Source organism: Alligator mississippiensis, chromosome 2, assembly GCF_030867095.1.
Source record: "Alligator mississippiensis isolate rAllMis1 chromosome 2, rAllMis1, whole genome shotgun sequence".
In the NCBI taxonomy this organism is placed as follows: Eukaryota; Metazoa; Chordata; order Crocodylia; family Alligatoridae; genus Alligator; species Alligator mississippiensis.
In genome coordinates, this window is record NC_081825.1 from 179,041,093 (window position 1) to 179,053,513 (window position 12,421).

The 12,421-nt window shown below is 45.4% G+C and overlaps 1 protein-coding gene across 2 annotated transcripts in view; it reads left to right on the plus strand.

The window, feature by feature from the left end:
• The window catches only part of LOC102563693 (acyl-CoA 6-desaturase), a 39,523-nt gene extending 27,421 nt beyond the window's left edge, over window positions 1-12,102 (plus strand). For both annotated transcript variants that reach the window (XM_059722501.1, XM_006274889.4), the window contains 3 exons: window positions 4,208-4,287; window positions 5,351-5,476; window positions 7,572-12,102. In XM_059722501.1, the coding sequence (XP_059578484.1) occupies window positions 4,208-4,287; window positions 5,351-5,476; window positions 7,572-7,623 (258 nt within the window). In that variant the 3' untranslated portion in view covers window positions 7,624-12,102. The remainder of the gene's footprint in view (window positions 1-4,207; window positions 4,288-5,350; window positions 5,477-7,571) is intronic.
• Window positions 12,103-12,421: the final 319 nt, after the last annotated feature.

Here is a 12,421-nt window from a genome sequence, read left to right on the forward strand (position 1 = left end):
ATGTAAATCAGAAATAATTCCATGGAAGTCAATGAACTAGATCTTCAGATGATATAAGTCAGTGCAGCTTCCTGGACATCAGCTGCGGGCACACCAAACCAGTTAATTCCTCCCAAAGAGTTTAAAGGAAAAAAAATGAAGTCTGAACACATTATAGGAAAACCAGTGATAGAAGCAGCAGTATCTCTAAAATGCCTTCCACAGCTTTAAGTAAACTTCCAAATGAGAGGATACAACATCTTACCCATAGTGTTCTGAACTAAATTCAGGTCTCAGTTGGTTCAAGGTACCTCACACTGGGTTAAAGGTGATATCAGTAAAAACTGTACCTCTCCCCTAAATCAAATAACAATATCTACTGAGGTAGTCTTCCTGAAGGTATAGCTTCCAAAGGTTGGCAAGATTTCCTACTCACTTGGGCCCAGATCCAATGGTGCATTTAAGTATTTTGTTACCTTGAAGCATGCGAGTAAAACTTCTTGAGGTCTGTAGGATTCTTCATGAGCTTAGAAATTAAGTGCATGGTTTGGAAATGCACTTCTTGTGTAGTCACCATGTAGAATTGATTTCAATGGCTTAGCAAGACAAAGCGCATAAAACTTTTAAGATAGGATATATATGTTTTATAATTATTGGTAACAGAAGCTTAGGAAAAAATACTTTAGTATTCAAACTTTGTGCTTCAGGGGCATCAGGTGAAAACCCTTTGTAGGAGTAGGAAGGGAACTTTCTTATACCCCTGCATTTTCCTCCCAACCCTCCACTCTACTTTCTCAGTATTACACATTTGGCTAGACATGCAATTTAATTTTTTTTCCTCCACTTACTCTCAAGGCAGAGAGCATAGGCCATAGCTAAAGGCTGTATCCTGTTAAGCAAATCATGAGTCTGCTGTCTAATTTGTGCAGTCCCTGCTCTGAAACAGAACAGAGAATTGTTGATCAGTTTTGGTGCCAAAGCCACAGGTTTTACAACTTGCAACTTGGACCTGTGGAGCTAGCCAAAGGCAATGCAACTATTTACTCCCAAAGAAGCAGGGGAGCTCATAGTGTGGTTTTTAGTACCCCTTCTCCTCTCCTCCAAGCCTCTGGCTTGGAAATGATAGACATTTCTAGGAACTTCCTCCTGTTAAAAATAAGGAGGTTACTGTTACAATAATTAAAAGGAGATCAGGTCAACACCTAAAACAATGAGAATAATTTCAGATCAGCCTTGTTATTCTGAAAGATCACAACACTGCCTACCACACACCAAGTCTGGCCTGCAGGGCTCCCCACAGATCCAGAAACTTGGTGGCAAGATGAGTATGAATAGTATTAATTGTCACAGTTCCAGGAGTTGCAACAATTAGTGCTGCCACCATTCACCATGCTGATAAATTTCCAGAGCTGCAGGAAGCCCTGCCAGCCAAATCTGGCCCATGAGCCTGTGGCAGGATAAGGCCCAAGGGTGGCTGTGATGCTCCTTGATGGCCACCTTAGTCTTGCCCCACTTTCACTCCAGCCCCTCAGGGTCTCACCCTGCTGCCTTGCCTGTGTCATGCCTTGGTGGTATTAATACAGAAGGGAGGCTGCCCTCAAAGGCTGGTGAGCTCTGGGTGCTCCCTCTGTATTCTGTCCCTATTTGGGCTTGATTTGGCCCAGTTGGTTCAGAGCTTCAGCCCAACTGCCCAGTCTTTTGGCCTTGGGACTCCAACCCAATCCATATTGGCTCTCCTTGTAGGGCTCTGACCCCTCAAGATACTGGCTGTCTACATAGGGATCCAGCCCCTAAGCCCCAGTTGCCTTAAGGCTAAAATTGTGGCCTCCATCCTCTCCTACAGCCACACCCATACCTTATAGGTGTTACTCTAGTCCTGGCCTGGCTTCCTTGGTGTCAGCCCCTTGGCTTTACTTCCCTCCCCAGGGCCTGTCTTATTTTCCAGGTCCCTGGCCCTATCTCACATTGGCCAGCCCCCTAGCACCCCTGGCCCTGGCAAGGCTGCCCACAATGTATCCCAGGCCCATGGTCCCCCTGGTCCCAGCAAGGCTATGCTTACTTCTTGAGAGCCTCTGGCCTTTTAACTGGGCACAGCCTCCTGAGCCCCTGACTCTGCAGAGCTGCTTTCTTCAGGCTCTAAACTGGGCTTCAGTCCCATGCAGCACATCGGGTCCTAGACTCTCTAAGGGCAATATGCTGGGTGCCCCTCAGACACCCTTGTGGCCTCCTATCAGCTACATTTGATCCTCCAGTTCCATGCCAGCTACTGATAAACCCCTTCTGGGTCTCCCTCAGCATGTCTACATGTACAATTAATTTGAAGTAGGCTTACTGCACGATAAAAATACTGCGCAGTAAGCCTACTGGGGAGCACGTCTACATGTGCTCCCTGTTGGGAGCAGATTTACTCCTACCCTGCTCTACCCCCCTGCAGCAGCCTGGGGGAGCTCCAGGCTCCCTGTGGGTACTAGCCCAGGGGCTGACAGGGAGCACAGGGCCAAGAGACATCCCTGGCCCTGTACACATTAGAAGGGGTCGTGATGTGGGTGGGGCAGGAGAGTTGCTGCAGAGCTGTCCCACCCCGTGCACATGGAGGCAAGCTTTGTGCCCAGCGGGGATTCCCTGTGGCTGGCCCTGCTGTGCTTGCCTCCTGCAGCTATTTCCCAGCCCCGTGCCCTGATCGGGACATGGGGCTGGAAAAGAGCTACAAGGGAGGGGCAAGTCCCAGCCCTATGCCCTGATCTGAAGGTGGGGAGCTAGCAGTGAGCCCCAGCTGAGGGGGAGTCCCTGTTCAGCCAGGGGTGGCCAGGAGCTGTTCCACCAGTGGAGCAGCTAGCAGCAAGCCCCCCAGCTGGGTCAGGACAGGGAGCTGGGACCTGCCCCTCCCGCACAGCTCTTTCCAAGCCCTGTGCCTCACTCGCCTGATCAGGGCACAGGGCTGAGAGCTGCAGGGCTGGAACCTAGCCCTGGGCTGTGTGGGAAAGTCTGCATGTGCAGCCTGGAGCTGGCTGGAACTTGCCCCACAACAGGACAATTCCCAGCCAGCTCCAGGCTGCATGACTGCAGACTTCCCCATGTAGCCTGGGGCTGGCCAGAAACTGTCAGGCTGTGGGGGGAAATCTGCACATGCAGGGAGGTCCCAGCCCGTGCTCTGATTGCAGAGCAGGGGCTGGGAGACTGATCCTGGGAGCTGCCTGCTGCTGGGGTGGGCTCTGAGCTTGGAGCACTCACCCCAGCAGCAGGCAGCTCCCAGGATCAGGGAGCAGTCTCCCAGCCCTTGCTCTGATTGCAAAGCCCAGTCTGGGAGCTGCCTGCTGCCAGGGCAGGGGGACATTGTCCTGGCCAGACTCTGAGCTTGGAACCCATCCTGGCAGCAGACAGCTCCTGGGGGCAGGGAGTAATCTCCTGGTCAGCCATATACACATGCATTACTGAACAGTAACTACTCCACAGTTAATTTACTACCTGCATTTGTAGGTAGCAAATTAACCATGGGGTAGACCAATTTACTGTGCAGTAAGCATCTGCGCATTTGGCCCCCCCTCAGCCCAAGTCACATCCTACCCTTTGGCTGCTGGCTCTTTGCAAGTCTTCAGGTACCTGGTTAGTTGGATTCCCCTTTGTTACATTCCAGGCCAGCAGAAATTCTGCTCAGAGTAGGCAACAGGGCCAGACAAAGCCCTCTGGTTTAGAGATCCAGGCTTTTAGTAGGCTGGAGCTCCGCCCCTTCAGACCACATGGCCCCATACTCAACCTGATACCAGGTGCTGCAGCTTTGTACTGCCCTTTAACACCTTGTAGGTTCTCCTGGCTGCTTGTTGCTCTGTAACTGCTCCTTACCCAGCTGCCTACATAACTGTAGCCCTTTGGTGTTGGCTCCCTACCTCTCAAGGAAGAGGGGCTAGGGGTCCCTGCTACTAGACCATATTTTGTTTAACACTGGCTTAGAGGAATATAGGGGACCTATCTAGAGCTAAAGCTTCTGAGCGAATGTTTTGCCTTACAGGTTGCTGGTGCATTGAGGCACATCTCTGTGTTTGATTTGAAGTATCTCTCGGGCTACCTCATCACGCCAGTGGTACAGCAGCAGCCAGAAGTCTGCTGTTCTAGGCACCTGGCTGCACTGTTACGCCTCTGCTTTGGTGTCTGTCACATGCAGGAAGGGCCCAGTGGCATCAAGTGTTTTCAGGCTTCACTGGCATTTATGGTTGTCTTCTTGTCTTTGCAGTTGGCTGCCACGTGCAATATTGAGCAGTCCTTTTTCAATGACTGGTTCACCGGACACCTGAACTTCCAAATTGAGCACCAGTGAGTATGAGTCTGGCATGATAGCAAGGGATCTTATGGACACAAGAAGGTCACAACCTGGGCAGTCTGGGCAGGGGTAGGATCAAAGAGGGCAGATGGTAGCAGGGGAGAAGAAGGGACATGAATGTGTACCAATGAATATTATAAGATCAGAAAATCAACTGGAGTTAATCTCTTTTCACAGTTAGCACAAATATTTTTCACCTATCACCACAAGCAACTTAACTTTTCACCCTCATGACCTTGAAGTTTAATTTGACACTGATCAGAGTCAATGGAAAGGCTCCTGTGGATTAAAATGGCCACTAAATCATCTCAGAATTGAGCATTTCTATCTATTTTATATCAAGTCTTTCTGTCTTCTACCAGCCAAGAATAGTCTTCAATTTATAGAGCAGCGCCCCCCACCCTCTGCCCCTCCTATACCTAGTGGAGGAATTCTAGTGTTCAAAGATATTGACAGATTTAGATCCACTCTTCAGACTTGTTACCCAGGACAATGTGAATTTTAAAGCAGAGGTCATGTGAAGGCAGGCCTGAAAGGCCTGGAAGCTGGCTTAGGAAATAAATCCCAACTGAGCAGCATAGGGTAATGTGACCACAAATTCTTTATTTGTTTCCCTGCTTTGCGAGCATCTAGGCACATGAAAGGAAGTCACTGACAATTCACTTCAGCAACAGACAATTAGCTGTTGTCCAAAGGGAATGGCAGCCACCTCAGTAGGCCAAGCAATGTTTCCTTACTGCCTACTACACTAACACGCCATCTGTATTGGTGACAGCATCTCCTTCTGTTTGTCAAGCTAATCATTCATTCTCTTTCTAAAGATGTTTTTGTTTTGGGGCATGACACAGCTGGAATGGGAATGATTGTACTTGTTTTCGAGAGCATCCTTAAAAGAGAGTACTTCAAAGCTTGCATTTCACTCACTTCGTTCTATCTGCCTGTATTGTGTAGGGAGAAGGAGAAATAATTAGCTGTAGGAGGAGGCAAAAAGAAATGCATGTCCCCTGAGCGCTGTTGCTAGGCTTTTCTCAGGTTCTCTCTACTTCTTTATTCAAGCCTGTTTCCAACAATGCCACGTCACAACTTTTGGAAGGTTAAACCGCTGGTGAAATCATTGTGCGCCAAGCATGGAATCCACTATGAAGAGAAGACTCTTGGAAGAGCTTTCATAGACATAGTTGGGTAAGGGCTTTCATTACTATCTGGAGGCTGCAAAGCCAATGCCAGCATTCTGGTAACCTCTTTTTTTCCCCCTAATATATAGAGCTCTGGCTTTATTGACCCCTGCACCTTAAGAAATGGCATCAGAGCTTAAAACATTAGTGCAATGACAGTTTTGTTGCCCCACATGAAAAAGCATCTGGACTGCCATTTTAGAAATACTGATTTATTGTAGAAGTGATATGATGCCACTGCCTCTGATGGGGTGAAGACAGTTTAGATCAATGGGGAACCTAGATCACACCATCATAGGAAGGCAAGAGACTTAGCAATCCCCAAAACAGAAGTAGGCACAATTCTGTAACGCACAGAGTGCCTTCCATCCTGGTCAGCAAAGCATTGCATAGCCAGGGGTTTGTTGCTTGCTTGGTGATTATTAGATTTATGACACTCTTCCCAGCATGCTATACTGGTAGTTGCCTATTTAAACCTGAGAAGCAACTGTGTCATTGCCTACAGCATCTCCCTGTTCATCTGATAGTTCTGAGACATAGGGAATATCATCTTAAGTAGGAGAATGGGCAGAAATTAAGATGAATAGGCAAGATGATGATCCATCTCAAATGGGGCAGAAAACCACCTCTGCTTCTGCCCTCTTGTCCTCAGATACATTGAGTGCTACTCTGATGTGCATGGGTCATCTGCCTGGCATTTGTCAGCATGGCACTTTTCAATTCATGTGGCTGCAACACATACAAGTTCCCTCAAATGAACCAATCACTGAATTTATTTGACCTTTAATATAGGAGCTCCTGCTGCGAAGCATGTCAAGCTATATCCCAATCGCATCTAAATAATAAAACCTTCCTGCTGTCAAGAAAAGGAAGAGTATATAGCCCTTTCTTTGCTAACCTCAAGATAGGTGAATATAGATCTAAATTCAAAGATATTTTCCCCACCTCATTCCAGTAAGACAGTAAGAGCCCCTATGGAATACAGGGCTATTCATTGTTGGCAAGAGTATCACAGCCGTTTCAGCCAGCTGAACACGGTAGCAACTATGTCACATACTCCATGGGGAAGCATCTGTGTGGCCCCTGTTTGAGAGAGTAAAAACCTCATACCCGAGAAGTCCCCCACACTTGCATAATGTTGATTATAAGCCATGCAGAGTATTCCCAAGCCCAAGGATTGATTTGTGACTAGGAAGTTTTGATCCAACATAGCTCAATTCTCTTGCAAGGTACATAATTAATTGTTTTAGGAGTGCTGATGGTGGTTGGAACCCATGAAGGAGAACAACAGGGAGGGAAAAGGGAAAGGGACATTCTTTTAGTATGAATTCTGGTTAGTTGCCAATTGTTCTTTGTGCAGCTGATTTTTGTTTTCTTTTAGGTCACATCCTCAGTGGGTGCATCTACATGTAAAATTAAAGCGAAACAATAAACTCTGGAGCTGTTTCTGCCAAAGTAAACTGCTCCTGGGCACAGCATCTACATGTGTGCTAGAGACAACAGCAATTTGAGCTGGGATGGAGCAGACCCAGGCTGGCAGGAGGCACGGGGGTCAGTCCCAGGTTCCAGGTGACAGCATCAGGCAGTGGAGGGACTGGCCAGGGCACAAGGGTGCAGAACTTGCAGAACTGTGTGGCCAGGGGGCAGCCAGGAGCCTGGCCCCCACCCAGTCACTCTCTACACGTGCGTTTCAGTGCAGTTAATTACTCTGCCATAAAACAGTACCCTCCCCGAGTAAATTAGTTTACTGCATCCTAATAGCAGCACACATGTAGACAGTGATGCTTTACTGCAGAGCTTATTAGTCTACTCCACAGTAAAGCACATGTGTAGATGCACTCAGTGAGTGTACCTCAGTATAATTTCAGTGAGATCAGCAAAGTAATATGATAGACTCTAGCTTAGGATCTTGCCCAATAGAGTTTAATTCAACAATCTAACATATCTAGAAGGTAAGACAGACTGATATATCTTCTTACTTTATGTATGCAAGCTAGGGACAAAATTTTTGGCCTCCTGAGGAATAGTAACCTGTTAGCATTTCTGTAACTGGAGGTTATTGACTCCCAGACCACTCTGATGCCTCTCTTCTCTTTCCATAGGTCCCTAAAGAAATCTGGAGATCTCTGGTTGGATGCCTACCTCCATAAATGAAACCTGATCTTAATAGGGAGGTGTGGTGATGGGGAGGGATGGGGGTCATTTATGTGTGTTTTGCTATCAGATTTCAGTCTCTCTCTGCATATACAATTTGAGGGGAGTTTCCTGTCTCATTGAATGCTACTGAGGGAGGGTGGGGGGTGTTCAGGCAACCTGTTAAAAACCTGAGAGTTTAGACTTTTTGCAAAGTCCTCAGGGATGACTCAAAATGCCCATAATAATCACACAAGCACAAGCTGGTGGGGAAAAAAACCAAGCAGGTTGGGGCTCTCTATTTCAGGGAATGAAAGAAAGGAGAGGTTAAAACAGAGCAACACTTTCACTCTCCTCACAGTCAATTTTCACACCTTAGGAAGAGGCAGCAGCTGCCAGTCTTGTACCCCCTCTAAATCAGTGCCGAGGGCTGGTGCCCCACTCGCCCACCTCTAGTTTTGCTACTAGGTAGACATTTGGGTCTCTGCACTTCTGCAAGTGCCCAACAATAGGACATAGAATAGGAACTGCTTCTCCTTGGCGCTAGGAGTCAAGAATGATTGCAGGCATTGTGCTCATCTAGTGCACAAATACTGCAGGAAGCTTCAGCAAAGAGGAGTTCCCACCCTAGCCATCTTCCAGACTGTTCACAAATTCAGCTGAGTGTAAAGCTGGTCTGGATTTTCTTTTGGTATGAACCATTCCGTAGATTAGCAGGAGTCTTAATTTGTCCAAACCTTTTCTTTTTTGTCCAAGACATAGTTACCAAAATCCATTAGCAGCTCAGATGGGAGGGAGGAAGCATCTGCTATTGACCCACCCCAGCCCTGAAGCCAGAGGCCCATTGAAGGCAACAGAAAGTCTGCTGGTAAAATCAGCAGTCTTTAGATCAGACCCAGAGGCCCTGGTTTAATACAGTTGAAAAGAGAGAAATGCAGCCTTCAGAAAACATTAAGGATTACAGTTTCCAAAGTAGCCTCTAACCTCCTGCCCTCAATGTCATTGTTTAGTCAAGACCCACTCCTCCATGTGAAAAACAGAGTTTTACTCCTGCAGTTACCTGACTGCAAGTTTGCAAGCACATTATTTTGCCCTAATCCATCAACCAGCACACAGGTAGAGCCCAGTATCCTGATGGTGCAACTGAAATCAATGGGTGTCTGCCCAAATGAAGAGAGCTCAGGATCATGGGTTAACATTCATAATATTTACTGCCACATTTTGAAAAAATATAAAAGACCCAAGGTTCTGATTTTACTCTACTAGAGGCAGAAAATTCATTGCAGAGAACAGTAACAACCTGCCCACTGAGACCGAAGGTTTCCAAAGAGCAGGAGGAATGGGGGGGGAAGGGAGCTAAATATTTAGGTGATCCTATGCACCCGTCAGATTACAATCCCTAAATATCACTAGCAGTCATTAGAGCGAACTGTTACCATCCTGGACATTTGAATTTAAACCAATCTCGGTCATCTTTTATATTGAGCTCTAGCAGTATAACCAGTAATATCTTTCTGAATATTGTAACTTTCTAGTGCAAGGTAATGATGGGTTAGTATTTCGTATTAGCAACATCATTAAGAATGCCTTATCTTGCCATCTTTCTGACTCCATGAATGCATCTCACATTTCTCTGGTCCAGCAGGGATATGTTCTAGCTTCTGGTATGCAAACTTTCAAACATACAGCTTGCTTTTCTTTAAGGTTTATATCCTTTGTTCTTTGAGTTTTAATCTCCAGAATGGGTTTGTTGTGAATTCAGTTGTCATTTGCTCCCTGGCTTTGTCATCTCTGATATCTACCTTACTAGAAAGTTGTCCACTTGCTTGGTAACACTCAGAGGAACCTCAGAAAACAGATGGGTCAGCTGATCCATTCCAAATTAGTAACCTTAAATCCAGTTGCTTGGTTTTGGTCTTCTCACAGATCAGCTTGTTACAGGGACCAATGTTTTAATAAAAGACAAATACAACTCCAGCAGAACCCCCTGCTTGGCTTTGTGAGATGGCAGCTACCACTACTAACAGCTGTAGGACTCTAAAACCTTCTAGGAGAGACATTTTGCTGGGACAATCTGCTGAAGGAAGGGACAGTTCTCATACAAAGGAATTATTGTTTCATTAGTCCTGCACAGAAGACACATCAAGGGAATCCAACAGGACAGGAGACCCCATGATTTTATCTTTTCCTGCTACAGCCAGGCCAGCTGGCAGCTTTTGTTTAAACCATAGAAACATTCTTGTTCATGGAAAATGAGGAATCACTCAAGCTCCTGAAATAAACACTGTGCAATCTTACAATTAGGAGAAGTTCATGTCATGTCATGTCTCATTGCTTCTACTAGAAGATAAAAATCTTCTCTGACCTGTTTATAGTTTGCAGGTGTGTTTATCCTACCTTGTTGACTAACATGAGAAAACAAATTCCTCTGATGAAAAACATAGCTGCCGGAAGCTCTGGCAAATGTATTCCCTCTGATTGTTGTCACTATGGCCAGTCTTAGTTAGTAATCAAAGGTGAGCAGTGTTCTCCTCAAAGTTTCCCTCTTTCACTAGAAATAAGGTATCTCCTCTCTCCAAATACAGTGTTCCACTTAGTCAAATGTGCAGCCTCATCCAACATTTCTCCATGCATAAACTGAAGGAGGCCAGTCTGATCTCTCATATGAAGCCCTTGAAGCCGGAGATAAATGTGGCCCATTGTAAAAGCTTTACTCCATTCTAAAATACAGTGAAATTACAGACAGGTATACCATGAACTCTTCAAACCCTGGCTGCACATTGAGTGACCCTAGCATTATTTAAGGATTTCAAATATGATGTGCAGAACCGAAGGGAACTTGTCTGGCTTTGGCCCTAAATCAAACAAAACAGCTGTTTCAATTCAGTGTGACTTTTATATGTTTCTAGGTTCCAACCTGACCCTCAGTGTACTAAAATGCAAACTTAAATCACATTTGCCCAAACACTCTCAGAAAGTAAATGAATGATATTCCCTCCAAGAAAGGGCAGGGTTACACTGGTTTTATTTTGCATGATTCGTTGCATTTTAAAGGCATTTAAGCACACAACAAACTCTAGAACATGTTGAGCTCCTGTTGGAGCCTTCAGACAATCTTGATCTGTACCATACATGATTTGGCACCAGGAACGGGTGGAGTTATTCTAGAGGCCATGAGTTTGTGGTGGGCATGCTATTTCAAAAGACGATAATAAAATAGGAAGACAAGGAGGTATGGTCTTTGCTTCCCTCCAGTTACTCTAGTAGTACAGATTGGGCAGAACGTTGAGGCCAAAAGGAGGTATGACTCTCGGGCTTGACAGCTGGAGGGAGAAAGTGTTGCAAGAAGGAAGTGTGAGAGCAGCAGGAGTCCTGGGACAGGAGAGAGACAGGAAATGTAGGCAGGAAAAAGAGGTAGTAGGGAGCTGGGGTAGAGGTATGTGTGAGAGAGGAAAAAGGTCAGGTAGGCAAGCATGAGAGGGAGAAAAAGGATGGTGGTAACAGAAAGGAAAATGGATACTAGTGTGGGGAGGAAAAAAAACACACAACGCTCCCCCATTCTCTCTCATCATCGTTGCCTGACCAAATAATTGCTTAAATGAAAAGACTTCCTTTCCATGGGTACCCTAGGAAGAAAGAGGGTACAAGCTGAAGGAGAAGACTCATTCTCAGTCCCTGTTCTTCCAGAGCAAGAACTGGGCATGTCAGATAGAGACAGCAGCACTAGATACCTCAAAAGGCCCATAGACCCATCCTACTCCCACCTCACTAGCAGAGTAGGGCAGATACAAAATGAATGTGGCATACTTCATCAGGGCATTTCAGTTCCTTCAGAGGGGTGTGCTTCCCCAGCAGTCTGAAATATATACTGGGCTAGCCAATTAGGAAAACCCCTAAAAGCTGTGAAGTAGATACTCAGCTGGCATTGACTTATGCAGCTCCAATGAAGTCAATGGTTCTGGGCTATTTGTACCATATGAGGATCTTGTCTTGTATGTCTTGTGTTCTCTGTGAATTCTGGTAGTTATTAGTCAGTCTCAATGAGATTGTAGGGGAGGATCTACTAACCATGATGTATTTATGTACTATGGATTAGAGGCCTCATCATCATTACTCTGAACACAAGAGGAGGTCTCCAAATTATTATGGCTCCTTCATTATAGGAGGTGGAGTTGTTTTCTTTGTGACTAATGCCAAACAAGTTTTAAGTCCTTGAATGTTTCAGGCAATGTTGTTACAAAGACATCAATTTCTTTCTGTAACAAGCTGCTACTCCAGCTATGATCTTTTCCAGCAGATGCTTTCCTAGAAGCCTCCCTAACAGAGCCTTAAAACTTAGTTGGATCTAGAGTTAGTTAAAAAAAACCCACAAAAGCATCAATACAAAGCTGATCATAGAAAAACTCTTGATTGTATCATTCTACAAGTAAATATTTCAATATATATCAGAGGACCTATTTTTTTCTAGAGTATCCACTACTTAATAAAATCATAATGGTTTGTTGTTTGTTTCAATTAATTCCATCATATTCAAAGTCCCTTTGGTGGTTAATGGAACCTGTTAACCTACACACTTCTTGAGGCATTTTCAGGTGTACACACATACCTAACTGAAACACAGAGAAGATAGCTGGACCATTCATAAAATATCTCCATAGAAGATATTTTGGACCATTCTGCTACTGTATTACTTGTACCAAGGTCATACATCATTCCTTATGCAGAAAGTGTGGGTCAAGGGTGTGTTCAAATCCATAACTAGCAAGGATTTAAGGTGCAATTTGGGATTAAAACTGAATCAGGTTTAGGATTCAAATTC